At 41.4% G+C, this 26,020-nt stretch overlaps 2 protein-coding genes and 1 long non-coding RNA gene across 5 annotated transcripts; 1 reads left to right on the forward strand and 2 right to left on the reverse strand.

Annotated features, from left to right (window-relative positions):
• Positions 1–1,750: 1,750 nt before the first annotated feature.
• On the reverse strand, positions 1,751–5,115 carry LOC124483884 (mucin-5AC-like). 2 transcript variants are annotated; one of them, XM_047044469.1, is made up of 3 exons: positions 4,986–5,115; positions 3,965–4,026; positions 1,751–3,863 (listed from the first exon to the last, which is right to left on the reverse strand). In XM_047044469.1, exons 2-3 carry the CDS (start codon positions 4,002–4,004, stop codon positions 2,170–2,172), a joined length of 1,734 nt encoding a protein of 577 aa, XP_046900425.1. In that variant the 5' UTR covers positions 4,005–4,026; positions 4,986–5,115; the 3' UTR covers positions 1,751–2,169. The 2 variants fall into 2 exon arrangements, with proteins under 2 accessions (XP_046900425.1, XP_046900426.1); XM_047044470.1 differs by having other exon boundaries at positions 1,751–3,888.
• A 4,980-nt stretch (positions 5,116–10,095) lies between these two features.
• Positions 10,096–11,380, reverse strand: LOC124483932. The gene is made up of 3 exons (XR_006957925.1): positions 11,270–11,380; positions 10,943–11,004; positions 10,096–10,833 (listed from the first exon to the last, which is right to left on the reverse strand). It is a non-coding gene; the product is annotated as an uncharacterized LOC124483932 (long non-coding RNA).
• A 1,814-nt stretch (positions 11,381–13,194) lies between these two features.
• slc44a1a (solute carrier family 44 member 1a) lies at positions 13,195–26,020 on the forward strand. Of its 2 annotated transcripts, none has more exons than XM_047044463.1 (16): positions 13,195–13,451; positions 13,549–13,635; positions 13,942–14,084; positions 18,164–18,300; positions 18,489–18,582; positions 18,813–18,982; positions 19,595–19,684; positions 20,203–20,345; positions 20,899–21,085; positions 21,995–22,163; positions 22,350–22,506; positions 22,660–22,743; positions 22,885–23,022; positions 23,457–23,693; positions 23,956–24,024; positions 25,290–26,020. In XM_047044463.1, exons 1-16 carry the CDS (start codon positions 13,428–13,430, stop codon positions 25,311–25,313), a joined length of 1,953 nt encoding a protein of 650 aa, XP_046900419.1. In that variant the 5' UTR covers positions 13,195–13,427; the 3' UTR covers positions 25,314–26,020. The 2 variants fall into 2 exon arrangements, with proteins under 2 accessions (XP_046900419.1, XP_046900420.1); XM_047044464.1 differs by having other exon boundaries at positions 13,967–14,084.

Raw genomic sequence — 26,020 nt, forward strand, 5'->3', positions numbered from 1 at the left:
ACATGACAGAAATACGCTTTGAGGTCAATAAGCAAGACACATCATGTTCAAGTATTCAATTGGAGACACCCTTGTTTGTTTATCACACACCCATTTCTGATACAAAACAGTGCTTGCAACAGGCACCTGTGTCATATCTTGTCACTCTTCCTACGTATGTAACATCTATTAATACCAGACAATAATTCTATACCTTATAATTATCAATAATCACTTCCCCAAACCAAAAACACAAAGTAGAATCATTTCAAGATTTGTCAACCCAAATAATAACTTGCGTAATTGTTTACTTGCGGCTCTTCACATTAGGAGGGGCAAGTTCAGCAACAGATTTTGGATTCAGTGTTTCCCCTATGTTGATTTTACCGTGGCGGCCCGTCACGGTTAAATTTCTGCCGCCACGGTATCAGAATTAGCGCTGTACAACATTTTAGGCCGTCATAGACCTGACATGCCCCCAATGCAAAAAAAAATCCTAGGGGAAACAATCGGATTGGTTCTGTTTCTATCAAAACGCTCTTCACTGGTTTATTTGGATAATTTGATGGCAAGGAATGAACCTGTTGATAATAATTAACTTCAACTTTGAATGTGTCATTACTTTTTATCCATCATTACCATTATTAGTTTTATACTCAAGAGCTAAATAAACAATGATATCTGTCACTAGTCATTAAGTCCTTTACTGAGCCATCTTCCTTTATCCAGCTGTTGAACCGCAACTAAGACTTACAGGACTGAGAGTTTAATCGCAACAAAACTGCCCAACTGAGTATCTAGTGACTTTTTTGAGTTAGGCTTCTAACAGATGATGCATGTTGATACCCTTTCTTAATTACAAAGGCAAGCTTTACCCTTTTAGAAGCATATTTATTAGTAAAATAATGTTTTTAACAAATGTTAGAAAGAAAACAGTAGCATAAACATTTCAGGGTATGATCCGGGAGGAAATCACTGGACTGTCCACCGGGCTAAGACTGTAACCCAGAGTAAACGTTGGTTTACATTTAACAGTTTGACACTGCTGTATTCCGGCTCTCAACCTTACGCTCTCTGCTCCACGTCAAACTCTCTACTATGATATCTCCTGAGCTTTGAACTCATCCTCTCTCAATTAGCTGATGAGTGGCAGCAACGACTCTACACAACTGACTGGAAGGTGGGAAGGAGAAGAATCTCCCATCAATGAGAAGTCACTTTTCCTGCTGGTACCGCTGTCTGCGGTGCTGATGGCGGCTCGGTCCTCAGATGCTCCTGGGTTGTAGCGCTAAATCAATCTAATTATCTCCACCTCGTCGGTGGCCAGGCTCTCTCTCCCCTGCCTGTCTCTCTCTGAGTGTTTACATGTGGGGCTGGGACTTCAGGCTCTAGTGCCATTCATATAACAACATCCACTCCACCTGCTCTGTGTACACACCTGTGAATCATCTTCCCATCACAATGCAGTAGTTCTACCTCAGCCTGTGATTTACTCATTCCCAGATTTTTGTTTTGTACTTCAGCGTCACTTTTTCTCTCGGCCACTTTGATTTGATCTGATATGTCTCTCCTGTTGTTTAGTTACCACTCCCCGTTTTCCATCTGCCTGCCAAACTGCCCTGCTTATTACCTTGCCCTGCCATCCTAACACCTTTACTTCTTCATTGAATATGTATGAGTCTGGAGTCTGTGACTTGTGCTTGGGTTTACGAGCTCTGACCATAGCACAGAGAGTGAAAAAAAGATGGAGGACCAATACATGTATATGCAAAGTAACATTTTATTAAGTGAATAGTAAATTAACATTCATTTAATGGGACTAAAGAACAAATGAAAACAAAACACTACTAGTTAAGAAGAGAGTCGCAATGAAATAAAACTAGATGGCAATAGCAAAGGAATTAATTTGGTGAAGAAGACTCATGACTTTCTTTGGAAAACAGACTAATCATTTTAGTTGTGAAGCACATTAGGGCAAAGGAACTAGAAAAACCTGAAACCTTGTGAAACATCAACAGTAAAGCCAGTCTTGAATGTGCTGAGCAAGGTTTATGCTGTACCATATATGTAACATTGTGCTTTTTGGAAAGCATTATAATTGACAAATGCATTAAATAATTACTCAAAATTTATAATATAAAATACTATACAAGTACTATAAAACACATGCCACTTTTGGAGAAACTCATTCTAGAAAAGTGTTTGGATGATCAAAGCTACGCAGATTGTGAGAATACTAAACTGGTAGCTGATGGCAGTTGAGGCTGAAACTGTAGTTGTCTTGACAACAGCAGTAGTTGTTTTTGTGGTACCAGCAGTAGTTGTTTTTGTGGCACTGGTTGTTGTTTTTGAGGCACCTGTTGTTGTGGAAACTACTGTGGATGATGAAGAAGCAGCTGTTGCTGTTATAGGGTGAGATGTACTTGTCGTAGGAAGACCTTTAGTTGTAGTAGCAACTGGGGTCGATGTTGCAGCAACTGTGGTTTTGGAAATTACAGTGGCAGTAGAAGAAGTTGCGGTTATTGTGCCACCAGCTGTGGTTGAAGAAGAAGTTTTTGTTGTGGCACCTGCAGCATTTGTTGTGGCACCTCCGCCTATTGCTGTTGTGGAACCTCTAGCTGTTTCTGTTGTGGTAGATGCGGTTGATGTTACAGATGCAACTGTGGCTGTTGTAGGGAAAGTTTTGGTTGTGATAGGAAAAGCTGTGGTGGTTGTAATAGACGTTGTGGTTGCTGTGGCACCAGCTGTGATTGTTATTGTAGAAGCAGCTGTGGATGTGGAAGGAACTGCTGTGGTTGTGACAGGAGCAGCTGTAAGTGTTGTGGTACCAATTGTGGCTGTTGTAGGGACAGCTGTGGTTGCAGAATCAGATGCGGTTGTTGTAGTAGCAGTGGCTGGTGTAGGAGGAGCTGTGGTTGCTGTAGAAATGGCTTTGGTTGTTGTTGCACTAGCTGTGGTTGTTGGAGGAGCAGCAGAGGTTATTGTAGGAGCAGCTGTGGTTGCTGTTGAAATGGCTGTGGTTGTTGTTGCACTAGCTGTGGTCGTTGGAGGAGCGTCTGATGATGTTGGAACTGTTGTGGTTGATGCTGGGACACCTGTTGCTGTTGTAGAAGCAGCTGTGGTTGTTGTAGGAGCAGCCATAGTTGTTGTAAGAACAGGTGTGGTTGTTATAGCACCTGCTGTGTTTGTAGTAGCAGCAGCTGTAGTTGTTTTAGGAGCAGGTGTGGTTGTTGCATCACTTGCTGTGGTTGTTGTCGGAGCAGCTGTGGTTGTTGTAGAAGCCTCTGTGGTTGTTGTAGGAGCCACTGTGGTTGTTGAAGGAGCATCTGTTGATGTTGTAGCTGCTGTGGTTGTTTCTGGTGCCGCCGTGGTTGTTGTACGTGCAGCTGTGTTTATTGTATGAACAGCTGTGGTTGTTGTAGGAGCAGCTGTTGTTGTAGAAGCAGTTATGGTTGTAGCGGCACTTGCTGTGGTTGTTGACGGAGCAGCAGTGGTTGTTGTAGGAACAGTTGCGGTTGTTGCAGAAGGAGCTGTGGTTGTTGATGGAGCAGCTGTGGTTGTTGTAGGACCAGCTGTGGTTGTTGTAAGAGCAGCTGTAGTTGTTGTAGAAGCAGCTATGGTTGTAGCGGCACTTGCTGTGGTTGTTGAAGGAACAGCAGTGGTTGTTGTAGGAACAGCTGTGGTTGTTGTAGGAGGAGCTGTGGTTGTTGTTGGAGCAGCTGTGGTTGTTGTAGACGTAGCTGTAGTTGTTGCAGGAGCTGCTGTGGTTGTTGTAAGAGCAGCTGTGATTATTGTAGGATCAGCAGTAGTTGTTGTGGGAGCAGCTGTGGTTGTTGTAGGAACATCTGGTAATGTTGGAGCTGCTGTGGTTATTCCAGGGACAGCTAGAGTTGTGAAAGTTGAGCAATGCTGATTATTTTCTAAACGTTTGAAATTGAAAATATAAATGATTGGTTCTATAAGAAAGAATTAAAAAATCACTTACTAATAATCAGAAGTAGCAGGAGCATTTTCTGTCCAATCATTTTTCAAATGTTTCCTTTGATTCTGAAAATAAATACATAATTGTTTTGTACTTAACTTCATTGAATTAAAGAGACATTAGGCAGTTATGTATTTGATTGTCAGTCACATAAGCAGGGGCATTGATATACCTAAAACTACTGGGGGTCAGGCCCCTTTTCATATCACTTTTTTTTCTTCCAAGCTTGCTGCGCACAATGCACTACTTGGCAGAAACTCCCCTTGCTTAACCCAATATACAACAGTTCAGGGACACAAGTTTGATAGCAGCTTTGGCAGGGACATCAACAGTTAATGCCAGCACGCACATTTCTTCCGCATTCATTTGAGCGCAAATGCTGTTTTTTGAGCTTCATGTAATATTGTTTCTATGTTTTAGTCAAAATAAGAGGATCGGTAGGCCTATCATTTAGAAACTGCCTCAATACTGACTTGTGTGCAGAGTCTGACACCTGAACTTGCAGTGGCTATTTGGTAAGCTCAGAAGAGTGCCCTGACATGGAAATTCTGCGGGCATTGGCATGTGATTTTACAAGCGTTGATTGGGATACTGCGTTTATTTTTTCCGGGATTATCAACCTAAATTAATGCACTCACTAATAAAGTAAATTGCTAAAACTCAAACTTTGGATTTTACTGGGGCACAGCAGATTCCTACTGGTGTACGTGCCCCAGTCAAAAGGGTCTAACAACGCCACTGCACATAAGTCTAGTGTTTATATTAAACATTATCAACATTTTACAAGCATCATGTATTCCAGAAACAACATTGAAATTGCAGTCATTCAGATGTCAGTTTAAGATTGCATGGAATGGTGATCATTTATTCAACCTTTAGCTCAATATTAATTTGTATTCATTAATCTAAATACACTTTATAGATATTATTAATACAGATGTTTTCAACATGAATTAATGTCTTTATGATCGGATTTATAAAAATGTTTTGATAACTATTCAGTTTAAAAGATTTGAACACTTACCAATATAACAGGAGTTTAAATATTCACTCAACAAATTCAGAGATCCTCTCGTCAACTTCTTCTCTCCCGCTGAGTTCTTCAAGTCTGTCTTGGTCTCTTCAGCATGAGCTTTTATTGAGGAGGTATCCACCTGTATGACATCAGAAGACAGTTTTGTATGTAAGGGAGAAACAGGGTGGAATTGGGCAGAGACATACCATGCCTTTCCCTCTTCAGTGTTGTGACATCACATTATCATCATAAGTCCATCTTGACATACCAAGAAAATTCTTCAGCCAGTTGTCATTGTCTAAGTAATTGTTAAATGGTATATCTGTAACAATAAAATGTTCATGTTTCCAAGTTATACCAACAGGTTTTTGTACAACTACTGCTTATACTCCTGAATAATGTATTCTTTGAAACATTGTTCACTTTTACATGAATATGTGAAGTACGCAGTTCATGGCATTTCTTAATATTCACATGACAGAAATACGCTTTGAGGCAATAAGCAAGAAACTTCATGTTAAAGTATTCCATTGGACACACCCTTGTTTGTTCATCACACACCCATTTCTGGCACAGTACAGTGCTTAGTACCTGCACATGTGTCATATCTTGTCACTCTTCCTATGTAACATCTATGAATGTCAGATACATTAACATATGTTCAGAAGATAGCTCAAATGATAATTAAAAAATAATTAGTCCCAAGTGTCAGGAGGCCCTTTAATGATTTTCCTCATATACACCTATTGTCTTTTTACTGTACTGCTCTGTTTCCTATTGGAAGGCATTTCACCAGTTTACCAAGATCAATCCACATAACTTAATTATTTTTTGTACTTAGACGTCATTTCCAAGACTGAATATGCTATGACAATAGACACATTTCTATAAATAACTCCATCCTATATCTGACACTTTTGTACATCTTCATCTATAGTATACTTAAGCAATAAGCCCCAAGAAGCCGTGGTTTACGCTGATTTTAGAACAGGTAAGGGGAGTTGTTAGGCACGACGCGTAGGCTTATTGCTGTTCTAAAACTGTTACTACAAATATTTGATATGGTTTCATCAATAAAAAATATTGTATGATAATTGTTAATATGTACAAGCATATATGTATATATATATATACATAGATAGATAGATAGATGGATAGAGATATTAATTTGATGGCAAGGAATAATCATTTTGCTAATTCACTCCAACTTTTAAATGTTCATCCATCAGTGACTTAGAGTTTAACCACTTCAACAAAACTGCCTAACTGATGTTTGATTGAAATGTATGAGTCCGACTTCCAATTTAACAGATGATGCATGTTGGTGGCACTACTGAAATAATGACACAGTGGTGTCAAATTTTTCTATTTAACAAAAGCTTGTTTTACTGTTCAGTCAATAGCCACATAAATCATATTATCTCAACCCATTTTTACATCCATGTCCACTTAGCCTTAAGCCAGGGGCCCTCTCCCCAGTGTAAGTGTTGTAATGTGTTTGGTGTGTCTTCAGGCTCCAGCATCAGTCTGGTTAGTTACATTGACCTTACATTTACATTTAGTCATTTAGCAGACGCTCTTATCCAGAGCGACATACAGTAAGTACAGGGACATTCCCCTGAGCAAGTAGGGTAAAGTGCCTTGCCCAAGGACACAATGTCATTTGGCACGGCAGCGAATCGAACTCACAATCTTCAGATTACCAGCCCGTTTCCCTCACCGCTCAGCCATCTGACTTCCAGCCATCTGACTCCCAGCCATCTCTCCTAGTTCATTCAATCCACCTGCTCTGTCAAACCACCTTCAGATCATCTTCCAATCACCATGCAGTATTTCTACCTTGGCTTCCAATTTACTCATCACCAGATCCGTTTCGCTCTTGGCTGCCTTATTTTGTCATGAAAAAAATATCAAGCTTGAGAGTGTAGTCTAGTAACCACTCCCTGGTTCCAGTTGTGCCTGCTTAACTGCCTGCTAATTTGCCCGCCTGCCTACATGCCCTTACCTGCCTTGCCTGTTATCTTTTCCTGCCATCCTTACTCCTTCATTAAATCCTTGTGTCTGGTGTATTTGTCCACATTTGGGTTCTCTAGCTCTGACAGTAACATCGATTGTGATAACCAGTAGATGTGATAACCAGTAGAACCACTAGATAACCAGTACATATACGTCCAAAATAGTATTTTTAGTACTTGAAAAGTAAAATAATCCACATATAATAAGAACACAAATTAATAAAAAACACACCTTCTGATTATGAAGGCAGTTGTAGTTCAATAAAACTAGATGCAGAGAGCACTGGAGTTCATATAGTTGAGTACTTGTGACTTTCTTTGGAAAACACATCCTTTTTGTTGTGAAGTGCAGTACAGCACATTATTTTCTTCAACAAACACCATCATTGTAAGAACAAGTTTTTTACCAGAAAGTGTTTGCATGCAGTCTTTGTCTTGCCTTTATAAAAGCCAGAACATTTGGTGAAGCATCAAGTGAAAGCAATTTTAAATGCGCTTACGGTTTGGTGTGATACATGTAACATTGTGATTGTTAAAGCATTATTATTGATACTCAATACTCAATATAAAATAAGGTCAATAGGTGTCTTCGACTTCATGCAGCCGACAACCAGGCCGGGTGACTTGAAGCAGCCAATGGCAATCACTGTTTAAAGTCAGCCAACTGCAGCCGACTGTTGGTGCCGACTGTTGGCGCCGCCGGCGCTGCATGAAGTCAAACACACCTTGTCACAAATAGCACTTTCGATGGGGGCGTGGCCATTTTTGTCACACAGGCACAACTGTTGTGGTTGTTAGGCTAGCTAGTATAAGGTGCGTTCGACATCTGCTGCGGTTGCATGAAACGACCGACGCAGGGGCGGATCTAGAGATTTTCATTCTGGGTGGCAATGGGGTGGCAGAAAGTTGTTGGGTGGCCTCCTGGAGGCGAATCAAACCCAAAGTAGGGGGTACAGTACTCCCTATGGTAAATGATTAGGCGAGAACATTGTAGTTTAAATTAAACAGTCACTTTAATATTATTTATTGAAATGTTCTGTAATGTACAAATAATATTTTTCCATGGGAAGATTGAGGTTCATGTTGTTTAATTGTAACTTGTTTCACTACATGCTCTTATGGTTCTTCCCTTTGGGACTGTTTTTTCACATGTATGCTTCATGTTTTGGCTACCCGCAATGTTTGGGGTTATCTCGTTGTTATGATCAGACACCTATGCACTTTTGTAAAGCTCTCTCTTGGAAGTCACTTTGGATAAAAGCGTCTGCTAAATGCATAAAAAAATAAAATAATTGGGGTGGCAGTATTTTTTATTGGGGTGGCAGCTGCCACCCCTTAGATCCGCCACTGAGGCAGTGTGAATTTTGCACTATTTTGCTTGAATATAAAGTTGACAGTAAGCTATGGTAAGTCTGCATTATGGAAGATTTATGTTACCAAAATAACAATTAAGCTTTCTTAACCTGGCGAGAACAACGACGGAACTAGGTGTTCATGTTAACAGTTGATACAATGCGTTGGAAATCATATTCAGATCACAAAGAAGGAAAAAGCAACATATGTGATGAGTTCCATCTAGAATAGCCCTATAGTTAGCCCTATAGTCTATTTCTAAAAACCAAGTGAAAGGAATACTATACAGTGACAGCATACATTTCCTAAAGTTTGCATCATGTTTCTGATTCTTATCAGACTTGTACCCCATTCTGCCACTGCACTGCCTTAGCTCACACGCTATGCTCGCGACTGGCTGTCGCAAAGTATGACGTGTACAGCTAGTTGCAAGCATGAACGAGTCTAAGAACTACATTTAAATGTATGCATTTAGCAGACGCTTTTAGCCAAAGAGACTTCCAAGAGAGAGCTTTACAAAAGAGCATAGGTCACTGATCATAACAACGAGGTAGCCCCAAACATTGCAAGCAGCCGAAAAATGAAGCATACATTGTGAAACACCAAATGAGTGCCAAAGGGAAGAACCATAAGAGCATGCAGTTAAACAAGTTACAAATAAACAACATTAAACTCAAGAAGTGCAAGTACAATGAAACAACATGAACCCAAAAAGTGCAAGAGTGTACCTGTAGAAGAACAATCAACAGTAAAATATTTCACAGAGAAGTTATATATAATTAATCTTATTATTATGGCCAAGTATCATATTCATAGATTTAAATTCATGGGAAGAAAACCTTGCTTTATTGCCTTGAATGGAGAACTCAGACAGTATATTTTTTCAATAAAAAATTATCGTAAACAAAAGGCTATTAAAACAGTAACAATCTGTAGTAATTTAAATATTGTTATGTAAAGTTTTATATCCTCTAGCGTTAATTTTTGCTTTTTTAAATTGTATTGATACATGTTTACTCTGAATGTAAATGATGTTTTTTTACTTTATGTATCTTGTAAACTCAAATGCATTTGACATTGTTGAAATTGCTAATAAAGAATTTACATTTTAAAAAAGCATTGGAGCTAGGAAAAAAGCGAGCCACTGTTTAACCCTAGACCGGAAGAGTCGGAAGTGGAAAGATGGGGCGGTCCGGTTTCGCGCTCTCGCTGCGCCACTGAGCACTTTTCATCGAAATGAATGGGGACGCCATCTTGGAAGACAAAGGTTGCTTCCTCTATTAATATTAGGTGTGTTCGACTTCGTGCAGCGCCGGCATCGCCGTCAGCCGGCTTGAAACTGAGAATGCCGGGCTACAGGTGGCTGCAGGCGATGCCGGCGCTGCATGAAGTCGAACACACCTATTAACACTATGGTCTACTATAGCCTATATGACATAAGTCTATGGTCGGCTTGCCGGCGCTGCATGAAGTCGAATACACCTATTACAGCTGTGGTTGTTGCAGGATCAGATATGATTATTTAACATTTCCCAACATAGTCTATCCCTATTGAACAAAAACGGAATTATAGGCTAGATGTGTGTATCTAGGCTAAATATTAAAGTAGCTACAATGCTGTGACTTTACATTTTTTATTTGTATTGTAATTTTTTGTAAAATTCCTATGAAAGGACGAACTAGTGTAAGCTAAATGTAGATAACCTCGGATATGGGTCACTTTTAAAAGAAGATACAAGTTGGTCAATAGATTAAAGGAAAAGCAGATTTTTTAATGTTATATTACCTGAATAGTATAATAATCAACACATATAAATACAAAACACACCTTCTATTGATGAAGGCAGTCGCAGTAAAATACAATTAAGGCTTGTGAATCTTTCTATGTAAAACACACAAATTATTTTAGCTATTTTAAATAAGGGACAGTGCAATGTACAGACTCAAGATTTCTTCATCCAACATCCTTCATCCTACTGTAGGTTTGGTGTGATATGGTATCTAATATTATACTTTTTGGAAAGCATTATAATCAATATATATACATATATATGTATATATATATATATATATATATGTATATATATATAACATTCTCGATCTAAAGAATCTAGCCTACCCTGAACATTTCACAACATTTGAACCAAAGTTACATGCCATTTTGAAGCGGATTTTCTAATGCCTTGTTATATGAATACAAAGTGACATATCCATATTATATTATAAACCATACAAGAAAAAAACAAGACATTCATTTTAGAAAAGTATTTGGGTGATAAGAGCTACACAGATTGTGAGAATACTGATCTTGTAGCAGATGTCAGTTGAAGAAGCAACTGTAGTTGTGGTGGGAACTGTGGTTGTTGTAGGATCAACTGGCATTGGTTCAGGTGCAGGTGTGGTTGTTGTAGGAGCAATTGTGGTTGCTATTGGAGCAGCTGTGGATGTTGTGGTAGCATTTGTAGTTTCCACTTGACAGCTTCCCACATCTATTTCAGATCAAATAATTTATTTTAGTGTCATTTTGTAGAATTGAAAATATAAAATGTTGTTTTCAGTACAATGCATAAATCATAAACACATTTTCCATCAACTTACCAATAATCAAAAGAAGCACAAGCAGCTTTATTCCAACCATATTTGCAATGTTTCTCTAGAATCTGATTGAGAAATAACATTGTTCCATGTTAGTTTTAATATACTTTAGAATAACAAATTTGCAGTAAAGTATTTATAGCTTTTGCAGCAATTAACACAAATCTAAAGTTGTTATTAAATTATTAAACATTTGAATTGTTCATCAACCAGTGGTCTGTTTAAATGATAGAATTACACTTCTACAGTTATCAATACAACTTTAAACTAAATAAGAAACTTCACCAATCCCATAACCTCAAACAATCCATTACATATGTAAACACTTACCAATTTTAAAAGGGATTTATACATTTTCTCCACAAGTTCTGAGATGCTGTCTGTCACTGTGCATTCCACTTCTCATCCAAAACTATTGAATCAAGCTTTTATAGAGGAGTGATCAACCAGTTGTATGACGTGAAGTGTTTGTATGTAAGGGAAAAACAGGGTGTAATCTTCATAACATCTGATTAAGATTTTAGGTATGGGGACAAACTAGTAATCTTTCTTACGGAACACTGCAAGAACATTCTTTGGTTAATTGGCATCCAGCTAATTTTAGAAGTTTGACGTATACATCTGAAACATAAAAGTTGTCTTGTTTCATATGTTGCCACCAAGTTATTGTCAGCCCTCACACCAGTCATGTTCCTCCTGAATTATCTTCCCCCCTTCAGACGATACCCCACCCCATCCTTATCCCCTAACCCTCCCTGCTTTGGCTGGACCAGTTGCATTCCAGCACAAGCCACTTTTACAAGAGGGCTGGATAGGCTGTTAGAGATTGTCAAGAGGAGCAAGCTCAAATAATTCCAATGCACCTATGCCTGTCCTTGTTACGATTGGTTATACACTTGAAACGTGGTATTGAACAATACTGTTGGCTAATCATTAATTATTTTGTTCATATTGAAACACTAAATTCAGGCAGTGTGAAGTTCATGATTCCAAAATGTATTTTATTTGTATTCACATAGAAACATGGTATGAAACATTAGAAACCTGATAGTAATTCGATCAAATGGACAAGCCCTTGTTTCTGTGTATTCCACACACCTATTTCTGACACTGAACAGTGATGGATAGCTGCACGTGGGATATTTCATCACTTGTCTTTGTACGTCATGAAAATCATTGACAACTCGCAGCCCTTTACAATAGGCTAGTTGCACATGCAACATTAGTCTGCTATTGAAGTCTTACAAGTCCCACAAATTCAACCGATAACAATTAATAATAATCCCTTTGTCTAAATAGTAAGATAATTTCACTTTAATAAGATAACGTTTTCAGAGTTATAATAGTTTTTCATGCTTTTATTTGAATCAACTGAGCCTACTACCATAGCGGGTGAGATTTACACCCACTGTTGTCAAACAGGACTGTCCTACATGGTTGGTTACACCCAAATTGTCACTGTTGTCTTGCTTTATTTGGTTGTCTTGCCTCATACAGGCCTACATCGAGTCCTATAACAACCAAGTTGCAGTTGACGTCAAACACACATTCCAAGCGCTTGGAGACTCTTAGCCTAGACATTTTGATTTATGTATCAGAGATGGTGTTTGGAAACTATTAGATTTCCACATCATAGTCAGAAGAGCAGGTGCCGACCATATAGACCAGGGGTCCCCAAACAACGGCCCACGGGACGAATATGGCCCGCCCAAACATTTGGACCTCTGAACAATGCCAGAGACATGTTTTGAATTTAATTTTAAATAGGCCTATATGTTTTGATCATATCATATCTGTGTTTGATAATGAAGGTTGGCTTTCAAACTAAAAGTTCCTGTAGTTATTAACTATAATTATTAACGTAGACAAATCCCTTGATATGTACCATATGGATGTACGGTGCATAACAAAATAATAAACTAATCTAGCATAATAAATACATTTTAAATCATAATAAAATCTCCACAGAAATACTGGTAGTCACTCTGCCCATGTCATTTTCTGTTACAGTCCGACCCGGCCCCACATTAAAAAAAGGAAAAAGGATTTGGACCTCGCAGAAAAAAGTTTGGGAAGCCCTTATATAGACTGTCTATGGTGCCGACTCAAATAGTCTTAAAAAAAACCCTGTAGGTAGGTCATCGTTTTTTAACTAGTACATTTTCATTCGTAGTGAACGACCTTGAACCACCTGATGGCGCCAAACATCTCAATGACGTCTCGAGAATTGAGAACTACCACGATAGCTTTGTTGTCAAGTCTATCCAAAAGTCTTCCGCATTACCTGAAGACTTGTGCCCTGCCCCAAACAACCGAGTTGAACAAGCCTTTATACAGTTGTAAAAAAAAATAGGAATAAGCAGTGTTTTACAAGTTGGTAGACGGTTTGTTGTGTTTGAGGTATCTTATTTTAATACATGGAAGGTAAATAATCACGTTGCAAGCAAACTTTTCCCGAAAATATTTGGGGTCACGATAACGATTCAACATGGGATGCTGTGGTAGTTCAGAGGTAAGACACGCAATGTCTATTTATTAGCGATGTTTTGTTTGAAAGAGTTACTTTAGAGAGAGAGAGAGAGAGAGAGAACTTAATGTTACTCTTGCAGGGAAAACGTGACTGGAAACCATTAGAAGAAAGAAGTTGCACAGATATCCCATGGCTTGTTGTATTCACGTTGTTTTGCATCGGAATGGTGAGTTTTATATGAGTGTGGGACATAATAACTTACGTGGCAGCCATGTTGGGCTCACCTGTGTCAATGCCTAGTGAGTCGATCTGATTGGATTCACAGCCTGAAGCGCTTGCTAGAAATGTAAATGGTCTAGAGACGATTCATGAGGAAAGTGTAGTAATTTAAAATAGGCTACAAACACCAGGGAAGTACATAGGCCTACAATTTTTGTGGACTGTGTATTTGCTCAACCAGCCTAATTGCACACTGTCACAGCACAATCAACTCTCGTAATGCTCATATTAAACGAGAAGTTGTAACCCACAGGTCTGCATCTGTGGCTTCTCTATAGCTACAGGAGCGGCTTCCAGACTGGTCTCTGGGTATGACAGCTATGGCAACACCTGTGGCCAGAAGAACACTCAGATTGATGGGATTGAGCTCAGCGGTCGGGACCAAACTGACAAAAAGTATGTTTGCCTGAAGCATATTGTTGTCACTATCAGTTACATAAGTATAGGTATTATTACCACCATTTTAACTTCACAAATGTCTCTAATAGTTTTCTAGAAAATAGGTTGTACCTTGTCTATCAGTGGGAAAACACAGTAACAGTGTAAATTGAATTAGCACTATAGGTCAGGGAAATGCAATAAGCCATTTAACATTAGCAGCCCACACACAATGATTCAATCATTTGGATTATCTCCAGTGCCACAGATTTCCATGTTACCAAGGTAGTTACATCTTATGAGTTGGTGTCTGACTGATCTTAGTTGATGCAACGCAACTGTAAACAATACCGGCCTGATGCAAGTCTTGTGAAAGCTTACATTTCAACTTGTTTAGACATGTTAGTGACTTTATGGTTTGAAGGTTAGTGGGTCAGTGGGGATGAGCTTTTTAGAAAGATTATACAGCCGTCTGGTTGTCTACACTACTCATCTACATTCTATACAGGTTTGTCACTCAATATCAAAGTATCACTAATGAGCCAAAGTCATTTGGCTCTCATTTCTAAACATGCCCGCTGGTCCTCCAAAACAGTGCTGACCTGCCACGGCATAGTCTCTACAAGACCCCTGAAGCGTTTTTTTGGTATCCGGCACCAAAACATTAGCAGGATATCCTTCAACAGGGGTACTTGGAACATTTCATCATTTTCTTCAAACACTCCTATCTAAATGTGAACCAGGTGTGCAGTGCGGCAGGGGGCATTATCTTGCTGAAAAAGGCCTCTGCCGCCAGGGAACAACATTTTCAATGAAGGGGTGTACCTGGTCTGCAATGATGGTTGGGTCGGTAGCATGTGTCAAATAGACATCCACATGAATGGCCAGACCCAGGGTTAAGTCAGCAGAACATTGCCCAGAGCATCACACTCCCTCCACCGGCTTGTCGTCTTCCCACAGTGCATCTCGTCCTTCACATCTCCAGGGGAACAATGTACACGGCCATCCACGTGAAGGAAATGGGACGTACCGGGCAGCCTTCTTCCACTGCTCCAAGGTCATGTGCCCTTTATAAGCGCTTTCGACGGTGGACAAGGGTCATCATGGCAACTCTGGCCTGTGGCCGCGCAGCCCCACGTGCACCAGACTGTGATGCACTGTGATTTGTGATACATTCCTCCCTTCACAATAACATTTTGTGAGACTTGTGTCATAGTGGACCTTCGGTCAGTTCAGACCAGATGGGAGAGTCTTCATCGCCTTAACCCCTCAATGAGCCTAGGGGCGCTCAACACCCTGTCGCCTGTTTGTGGTTTGTCCCTCGTCAGACCCTGTAGCTCCTCACCACTGCAGACTGAGAGCACCCCACACACTGCAGACTGAGAGCACCCCCCACACACTGCAGACTGAGAGCACCCCACACACACTGCAGACTGAGAGCACCCCCCACACACTGCAGACTGAGAGCACCCCCCACACACTGCAGACTGAGAGCACCCCCCACACACTGCAGACTGAGAGCACCCCCCACACACTGCAGACTGAGAGCACCCCACACACTGCAGACTGAGAGCACCCCCCACACACTGCAGACTGAGAGCACCCCCCACACACTGCAGACTGAGAGCACCCCCCACACACTGCAGACTGAGAGCACCCCCCACACACTGCAGACTGAGAGCACCCCCCACACGCTGTAGACTGAGAGCACAATTTGGTCCTTATCAAAGTCGCTAAGGGCTTTACTCCTGCCCATTTCTCCTGCATCCAGGAACAGATTGTTTGTCCACAGTCTAATCTCCCCATCATGACGTGCCCTTGGTTGGTGTATGGAGGTGATCAACGTTACTCTCTCCACCTTTGAGTGGTCAAAACATGTTGGCTGATCACATGTTTGTGATAAGTATCTGTATCCAGACTCATGCTCATCAATGGATACAAAAAATATATATACAGTGCCCTCCAAAAGTATTGGAACAGTGAGGCGAATTCCTTTATTTTTGCTGTAGACTGAAAACATTTGGGCTTGACATCAAATAATGAACGTGAGACCAGAGATCAACGTTTCAGCTTTTATTTCCAGGTATTTACATCAGGATCTGATGCACAACTAAGAAAATATCACATTTTGTTTGAATCCACCCATTTGTCATGTGATCAAAAGTATTGGAACAGATATACTTAAAACATATTTAAGTGAATAAGACTTAATATTTAGTTGCAAATCCTTTGCTTTCAATAACTGCAGCAAGTCTGTGACCCATTGACGTCACCAAACTTTTGCATTCTTCCTTTTTGATGCTTTCCCAGGCTTTCACTGCAGCCTCTTTCAGTTGTTGTTTGTTTTGTGGGGTTCCTCCCTTCAGTCTCCTCTTAAGCAGGTAAAATGCATGCTCTATAGGGTTTAAGTCTAGAGATTGACTTGGCCAGTCTAATACCTTCCATTTCTTGCCCCTGATGAACTCCTTTGTTGTTTTGGCAGTGTGTTTTGGGTCGTTATCTTGCTGCATGATGAAGGCTCTGCCAATCAGTTTGGTTGCATCTTTCCTTAAATTGGCAGACAAAATGTTTCTGTAGACTTCCGAGTTCATTTTGCTGCTGCCATCATGTGTTACATCCTCAATGAAGATTAATGAGCCCGTCCCAGAAGAAGCCATGCAAGCCCAAGCCATGACATTACCTCCACCGTGTTTCACAGATGAGCTTGTGTGTTTGGGATCATGAGCAGTTCCTTTCTTTCTCCAAACTTTAGCCTTTCCATCACTTTGGTAAAAGTTAATCTTTGTCTCATCAGTCCATAAAACTTTGTCCCAGAATTTTTGAGGTTCATCTCTGTACTTTTTGGCAAATTCCAGCCTGGCCTTCCTATTCTTCTTGCTAATGAGTGGTTTGCATCTTCTGGTGTAGCCCTTGTACTTTTGTTCATGAAGTCTTCTGCGAACAGTAGATAGTGATACCTTCACTCCTGCCATCTGGAGGTTGTTGCTGATCTCACTAACAGTTGTTTTAGGGTCTTTCTTTACAGCTCTTACAATGTTTCTGTCATCAACTGCTGATGTTTTCCTTGGTCTACCTGTTCGACGTCTGTTACTTAGTACACCAGTATTTTTTGTTCTTCTTCAGGACATTCCAAATGGTTGTACTGGCTATGGCCAATGTTTCTGCAATGGCTCTGATTGATTTTCCATCTTCTCTAAGACTCACAATTGCTTGTTTTTCACCCAAAGACAGCGCTCTGGTTTTCATGTTGTTTTCACCTCTGAATACAGTCTGCATAGACAAAACCTATCTTACCCAATCTGAACCTGAGTGTAGACATTCAGTGGTATTTATTGATTGAATAATGTATGTAATAGGACACACCTGGGCAACAAAACACACCTGTCAGTCACATGTTCCAATACTTTTGCTCACGTGACAAATGGGTGGGTTCGAACAAAAAGGTGATATTTTCTAATTTGTGCATCAGATCCTGATGTAAATACCTGGAAATAAAAGCTGAAACGTTGATCTCTGGTTTCACATTCATCGTTTGATGTCAAGCCCAAATGTTTTCAGTCTACAGCAAAAATAAAGGAATTGGCCTCACTGTTCCAATACTTTTGGAGGGCACTGTATATATATATTTGCACGCAACAAAAAAAGGGAAATAAAAGGGAATAGGGAAATCAAAATCAGACAACTGTCTGACTTGTTTTTCAGTGACATTCCATAGCTCTGACAGCCTCTCGACTGGTTCACCGAAACAATGGGTCATGCAGCTGAAGATGGGCTGACTGCCCATACAGACTTACAGAGGCCAAGGCGTTTTGACGACAGAGAGAGAGAGCTGTTTGGCAGTTTTGTTGTTTGAAATGTTACTCCGTTTGTTTTATCCCAGAATTGTTGTCTTGACAAATAATAAACAGCACATGGTTATGCTTAGTTTCACAATATCATATATATATATACATACACTATATTGCCAAAAGTATTTGCTCGTCTGCCTTAATCTTATATTTATTTATTTTAAACTTTTTTTTTTACCAGGTAATCAGTTGGAGATGCCTATTGAAGCCCCTATTTCAATAAAGCTTCTGTGTTTGCTGTCTTCCCAGATTTGTCTTCTTCCTTGACCCCTGCAACATTGATCTCATCAACCGGAGGATCAAGTCCATTGCGCTGTGTGTGTCCAGGTGCCCGGACACAGAGCTCCAGACATACATAGATGTTAAAAAGTTTGCCCTGGCCAACGGTGAGCTTTTCCTCATGAAAGTTAATTAAGTGGCTCATATCTGGATTGTACATTGCAGCTAAATATATACATATAGTTAAATATCTATTTTTTTTTATTTTATATGAAGATTTCTTGAAATGTTGAAAATCCTGATGTATTGCTTGACAAACCAGGCAGGAGTGATTCATACAACTGCTTTTGTGTAGGTTCGGAGCTTTGCTCCTATGATATTTCTCCCACCAGGTATCCCAGCCACCCAGACAGATCCACTAAATGCCCCAAGCTTCCCGTTCCACCAAGGTAGATACTACACATCTCAAACAGCTAACAGAACTGTCAAGCGCCAACAACCTTTTTGTGCCCAATAACCTACACCCCTCCACCAAAATGTGTTGTTATTTTTGTTTTTAAACACGTGTAAAAGTATAATTTGGGGGGGAACAATTTGGATTTTATCTGTGTAATTAGCACCATGGTTAAATAGTACAAGGATGACCCTATACCCTCTCATCTCTCTCTTCCTCCTGTAGTAAATCCCTCCCTGTCTTCCACCGTTGCTTCCCCGTGGATGTGGCATGCTACGCTGAGTTTGCTAAGGCCTTCATCACCTTTGTCAGCGACAACAGTGTCCTGTACAGGGTCGTAGCCGGAGTGATGGCCAGTAAGGAGATCATCATGGGTCTCTGCCTACTGGCGCTAGGTAGGCCGGCACTTCCTGCCTGAACGTGAGCGCTAGTTATTCCTTCTGGGATGTGTGACAAAGTTTGTCATCACAGTAGTGTAGCTTATTATTAATTAGCTGTAATCCGGTTGTCAGATATAAAATCTCAACAGTTATCTTAACTTTTCAGGCGTTCTTCAAGCTGTGCTCCAGAATAGCATCCAGGATGTTATTTCAGTCAGGATTGGGGTCAGGAAGTGACAGGAAATTCCTGTGTAATCATAGCCATTGTCACCATGGCATCCGGTGCAGCGTGGCTCATAAACACAGATTCAGGAGCAGCTAATTTGTCCCTTAAATTCACTCAGGGCTTTACAAGGTTGTAGCTCAATACTGACTTTAGAGCAGTGTTGAGAGAAGAAGCTCCTGTGAGACATTCTAAGCAGTGTGTAGTCATCCCCTGGGACTTGGTGGATTCATCGACCCTACATCCTCTTCACTCCTCTCATCCACTGACGTTTACTAACTATACTATGTATGAATTACTTTTGATAATGGTTCAAATATTTTGGGAAATGGTTTGCTGATAGTAATGCAGGGACAGGGTCTATCTTCCCCAGATATATCAGTGACTCTCCTCTTCCTCTGCAGTTCTCTCCATGATCCTGATGGTGGTCATCAGGTACATCTCCATGGTGCTGGTGTGGATCCTCACTGTCCTTGTGGTCCTGGGCTCTGTAGGTGAGCAAGGCTTCACTCTAGACTGTAGAATAGAATAACTTTATTGTCTAAATGGAACAGGGTTGCGGGGACATAATTGGCTGGAAAGTAGCAGGCTGCTCCAAAATTGTGCTTTCCACTGGCACTTCTGTTATTTTATTTTTTAACTTTTTATTTATAAATATTAGTTGGAGGTGTTGGAGGGCTTTCTTTCTTTGCTCCTTTGTTCCTATCCAGTGTTGAGTGGTCTGCATGTTGATGTTCCTCCAGTACCAGTGTTGAGTGGTCTGCATGTTGATGTTCCTCCAGTACCAGTGTTGAGTGCTCTGCATGTTGATGTTCCTCCAGTACCAGTGTTGAGTGGTCTGCATGTTGATGTTCCTATCCAGTACCAGTGTTGAGTGGTCTGCATGTTGATGTTCCTCCAGTACCAGTGTTGAGTGCTCTGCATGTTGATGTTCCTCCAGTACCAGTGTTGAGTGCTCTGCATGTTGACGTTCCTCCAGTAGCTGGTCACTGAGTGTGCGTGTGTGTTGCAGGGGGGACAGGGGTGCTCTGGTGGCTGTATGTAGACCACAGGAAGGCCCTGCAGGACCAGACGGTTTCTGCCCTGGGAAAGGAGGTGGCTTCAGACAATGTCCAGGCCCTGATGGTGTATGCCATTGGGGCCACTATTTTCACGGTATATATATGTGTGTGTGGGTAGAGGGGTTAGAGCAGTGTGACCTGCACTAAGACACAGAGGCACTATCAAATGCTGAATGAAGGAACATGCCTGATGGAGGCATGTCCGTTGTGTTCTCACTCACACGCACACACACTCACTAGTTATCTATTCATGTGGTGTGGCAGGACATGGTGTCCTCCAGTTTCAGCCTGTGCCAAAGCTAAAGTAATTGGATGTAACAGTGACACAGTCATCCCAAACCAGCGAGAAAATCAATGTGTGCATGTTTGTGTTGTAGTTGTGTGTGTGTGTGTGTGTGTTTTTGTGTGTTAAGTGTATAGTTGTTTTATATGCGTGTGTGTGTGAGCGAGCGAGCGACGTGTGGTAAATTGCGTCTGTATTTGGACGCCTGTGTGTGTCGTTCGTGAAGTGTCTAGACTTAACATGCGTTTGGGATTTTGTATTGAGATAAAAATGTCAAAATAAACCTGACTCCTGAGCAGGAAGTATTTCAATGTAGTTAACAGACAAAATGCATCACAACACCGTTTGTGACCTCATCGTCCAGGTGATCCTGCTGCTGCTGATGTTCTTCATGAGGAAGCGCGTGGCCCTCACCATCGCCCTGTTCCACGTGGCGGGCAAGGTGTTCACCCACCTCCCCCTGCTGGCCCTGCAGCCCTTCTGGACCTTCCTCACCCTCATGCTCTTCTGGGTCTACTGGCTCGGCGTGCTCCTCTTCCTCGGCACCGCAGGTCTGGTCCGGGGGCCCCGCCGACTACAGTCCAACGTTTTATACTGCGTCCAAAAGGATATTTGCTCCACCGCGTGATATTAATGTATGGCTTTTGATTATGCTTTAGAAGTGTGAACGCCGAGTCATTTGGGAAAGGGTCCATTGTATTATGACAGGATAGATGATTTATAACAGCTGCATTTTCCTCAGAAGCGACTACAGCGGACAGGCCAGGTTGTTTACGACATGATTTGTTCTTCTCTTCCTGTCACATTATTGTTGGGGGGAGTGAGAGCACATGGCTTGAGTGGCGCCACTCTGCTCTGTTTCAGACAGCCGAGCCAGTCTGCTGCTTGTGGGCGCTGACAGATCCAAATCAAAGGACACGTTCTCTGTGAACTCGCCCACTCTTCTTCTGAAGGGGTTGGAGCTTCACTCCAAAATCAGAATGACCATGAATGACATCAGCAACAGATCAAGCTCAGATACAACAAGTTAAATTTGCGTAGCATTTTGTCAGTGCACTATTTTGGTGTGGATATGCACCACTTATAAATAGTTAAAGATAATTGGACCATTCACATGTCATCTCTTACCTTGTAAATTGGTGCTTTGTTTTTGTTGCTGTCTTTGACCACTTACTCCCCCTAGTGGCCATGCCAAGTCCTATTTACCCTAATACTTATCTAAACGTTTGACAAACCATTCTCCACCATCAGCCTCTCTACTCAACCATCTTCGTGGTCCATCAAGACCTTCTCTCACCATAGAAAAATTGTATTGAACTTATTCATACATTTTTGTATTTTTTATCCAAAGCGACATACAATTAGTGCATGAAGTAAGTACAGCAGATAATCAAGGTCTAGAAGTGCACCTCAGTGACTTGTTGATGAGGAGTGAAACCGTTGTGATCCCCGTCCCCCAGGGAGCCCAGTGAAGAATGAGCAGACTGGTCTGGTGGAGTACCATATGTCCGGCCCGCTCCAGTACATGGTGTGGTACCATGTCGTAGGCCTCATCTGGATCAGTGAGTTCATCCTGGCCTGCCAACAGATGACCATCGCTGGAGCAGTGGTCACCTACTACTTTACGAGGTTAGGCGGAGCTCAAAATGGAGAAATAAACAAGCTAAACATTCAATAAATCAAAAATATCAGCAGTTATATTAGCATTTCATGGTTGTATTGAGACCTGAGTTGTATTAAATGTGTTTCCCTCCTTGCTTTGTTGACTTTTTCCTAAACCCCCTCCCGGGATCTGGCCCACGCGCCGATGCTCAGGGACAAATCCCAGCTGCCGCTGACCCCCGTCCTGACCTCCGTGCTCCGTCTCATCCGCTATCACCTGGGCACGGTGGCCAAGGGCGCCTTCATCATCACCCTGGTGGAGATCCCCCGCCTCTTTCTCACCTACATCCACAGCCAGCTGAAAGGAAAGGTAGGTCAAGGTCGTTGGCAGTGAGCTAACACGGTCCATTGTAGTCTCAGTAGGAACCAGGATGTCAAAATAAGCCCTGGCGTGTGTCCGTGTCATATTGAGGGACTGGAAAATTTCAAAATGCACTGTAATATTTAAATTCCCTGTCTATAGGAAAATGCCTGTGCTCGCTGCATGCTGAAAGCCTGTATCTGCTGCCTGTGGTGTCTGGAGAAGTGTCTAGCGTTCCTGAACCAAGTAAGGACCACACCAGCAACATAGCTAGACACTAGTCCATTATTTCCAATTGAAAAAAAAAAAAAACGCTTATACATACGACCATCTCAAAATGACCTCCTATCCTAACAATGTCCACCTGGTCTGTCCTTCTCACGTAAGAATGCGTATGCCGCCACCGCCATCAACAGCACTAGCTTCTGTACATCGGCCCGGGATGCCTTCGTCATCCTGGTGGAGAACGCCCTCAGAGTGGCGGCAATCAACACTGTGGGAGACTTTGTTCTCTTCCTTGGAAAGGTAACGCCGCCTCGCACCAGTCTAAGAACCTGCAGTGCTGTATTATGAAGAGAACGAGTTCTTCTTGTCCTTGTCTCCCCTGCCTCCTTTGTTTCTAGTCTTCCAATCTTTATTTTTCTAACAGAATAGTTCAGTGAGGTGACAATGTCAGTTTTGTCTGCTGCAGTCCTGGGCTGAGAACAGGACACAGGAAAATAATAGGTCCTAAACAGTTCATATCAAGTCATACAATACATAAAGACTATAAGTCTTTGATACGTGGATTTATTTTTCCTCTTAAGTACATTAATACAAATCTGAAGCCACAATACTCGGCAAGGGTCTAATCTGAAACCAGCTGCTATGACACACCGTGCCTCTGTCAGGCCTTGAATCAGCCAATCGTAGCCTCCGCCTCGCTAACTCCCCCGGCCCGCCAACCACCTCCTCCGTAGGTGCTGATTGTGTCGTGCACGGCATTCGCCGGCGTGCTGGTGCTCAACTACCAGCGTGACTACACGGTGTGGGTCCTCCCCCTCCTCATCGTGTCCCTGTTCGCCTTCCTGGTGGCCCACTGCTTCCTGTCCGTGTTCGAGATGGTGGTGGACGTGCTGTTCCTCTGCTTCGCCGTGGATACCAAGTACAATGACGGCAGCCCAGGCAGCGAGTTCTACATGGACAAGGCTCTCATGGTGAGCAGGCAGGGGCCCAGTAGAGCCAGTCAGACAGAAACAGATGGAGGGAGAGATGAAGAGGTGGATGGATGTGGCAGGCTTGACAGATCACATAGAAACAAGAATGATGAATGGATGGGGAGGTAGGTAGGGGGGTGGGTGTTGAAGCGTTGGAAGGACATTGTTTTAATAATAGAGCAGGACATTTTAGTTCTAAGTACCTACTTTGTGTCTACACTCAATTTATAAATGTTAAAGTGTTCAACCCATCTTTTTCCAGGAGTTTGTTGAGAACAGTAAGAAGGCCGGGCGGCCTCAGGAAGGACCTGCTAGAGAGATGAAACCCATGGTACGTTACATTATTACACCACAGTCCCAGATGAAACCCATGGTACGTTACATTATTACACCACAGTCCCAGATGAAACCCATGGTACGTTACATTATTACATCACAGTCCCAGATGAAACCCATGGTACGTTACATTATTACACCACAGTCCCAGATGAAACCCATGGTACGTTACATTATTACATCACAGTCCCAGATGAAACCCATGGTACGTTACATTATTACATCACAGTCCCAGATGAAACCCATGGTACGTTACATTATTACACCACAGTCCCAGATGAAACCCATGGTACGTTACATTATTACACCACAGTCCCAGATGAAACCCATGGTACGTTACATTATTACACCACAGTCCCAGATGAAACCCATGGTACGTTACATTATTACATCACAGTCCCAGATGAAACCCATGGTACGTTACATTATTACACCACAGTCCCAGATGAAACCCATGGTACGTTACATTATTACACCACAGTCCCAGATGAAACCCATGGTACGTTACATTATTACACCACAGTCCCAGATGAAACCCATGGTACGTTACATTATTACACCACAGTCCCAGATGAAACCCATGGTACGTTACATTATTACACCACAGTCCCAGATGAAACCCATGGTACGTTACATCATTACATCACAGTCACAGATGAAACCCATGGTAAGTTACATTATTACACCACAGTCCCAGATGAAACCCATGGTACGTTACATCATTACACCACAGTCCCAGATGAAACCCATGGTACGTTACATTATTACACCACAGTCCCAGATGAAACCCATGGTACGTTACATTATTACACCACAGTCCCAGATGAAACCCATGGTACGTTAAATTATTACACCACAGTCCCAGATGAAACCCATGGTACGTTACATTATTACACCACAGTCCCAGATGAAACCCATGGTACGTTACATTATTACAGCACAGTCCCAGATGAAACCCATGGTACGTTACATTATTACATCACAGTCCCAGATGAAACCCATGGTACGTTACATCATTACACCACAGTCCCAGATGAAACCCATGGTACGTTACATTATTACACCACAGTCCCAGATGAAACCCATGGTACGTTACATTATTACACCACAGTCCCAGATGAAACCCATGGTACGTTACATTATTACACCCCTGATACGCCATAGTCACCAAAAACAAGTCAGTCAAAGCCCAACAAGCCAATCAAAGCAATACATGTACAATGCAATTTCATGTTAAAGTATTATTTAATTTCTTTGCAGACCAGTGGAGGGACATCAGCTTGACCAAAGCTCAGAATGGATGCCAAATGCACTCCAGGTTTCAATGCTTCAATCAGTTTGTAATATGTTTTCTATGATCATGATGTTTGTTTGTTTCTAAATATATGAGAGAATATTGACATTCTTGTATTTTGCATACTTTATTGTTTAACCAATTGTATAACTATTAACACTTTTTTTTTAAACCTTTGGCGTGGTTAGTTTGGTACTATTTGGCTCTAGACTTTTATATTTGTTTTGAGTAAAAAGGTCAAGTTGTGAAAACTGTATGCCAGTAACTGTATGCCAGTAGCAGTGAGTAACTGTAAAGGAAGTTTGTGAACAATTAACCGTTTCATTTGTTTAGTCTTGGAGTGATCGGCATGCTCGTTTAACAGAAAGTTACATTTTAAACACATTGTTTGTTACTCTGAGGTCGTCTCCCAGCTAGATGCCATCAGGTTTGGTGCACATGTGTTGGTGTAAAGACAGTGATATACTGGTGATATGCTACTGTTTTTTTTAATCACTGCTACTAGAACATTTCATTTTTTATAACTGTATAGTAATATTTTTTTATTGTCTATGTGCTTGTTTTGCAACATAACTTAATGTAAAGTCACCTGAGACACATTATTGATTTGATAATAATTGATTGTCTTATGAACTAAACCAAGTGAATCAACAAACAATGCAATACAATAAATAAATAAAAACGTGCTTGGATAACA

The sequence above is a fragment of the Hypomesus transpacificus genome, chromosome 22 (genome assembly GCF_021917145.1).
Source record: "Hypomesus transpacificus isolate Combined female chromosome 22, fHypTra1, whole genome shotgun sequence".
In the NCBI taxonomy this organism is placed as follows: Eukaryota; Metazoa; Chordata; class Actinopteri; order Osmeriformes; family Osmeridae; genus Hypomesus; species Hypomesus transpacificus.

Coding starts and splice junctions, on each gene's coding strand:
- LOC124483884 (XM_047044469.1), bottom strand. CDS start 4,004: ATGATTGGACAGAAAATGCTCCTGCTACTTCTGATTATTA. Junction 3,864..3,964: donor CCTGCTACTTCTGATTATTA/GTAAGTGATTTT, acceptor TCACAACTCTAG/CTGTCCCTGGAATAACCACA.
- slc44a1a (XM_047044463.1), top strand. CDS start 13,428: ATGGGATGCTGTGGTAGTTCAGAG. Junction 13,636..13,941: donor CGTTGTTTTGCATCGGAATG/GTGAGTTTTATA, acceptor TGTAACCCACAG/GTCTGCATCTGTGGCTTCTC. Junction 14,085..18,163: donor CGGGACCAAACTGACAAAAA/GTATGTTTGCCT, acceptor CTGTCTTCCCAG/ATTTGTCTTCTTCCTTGACC.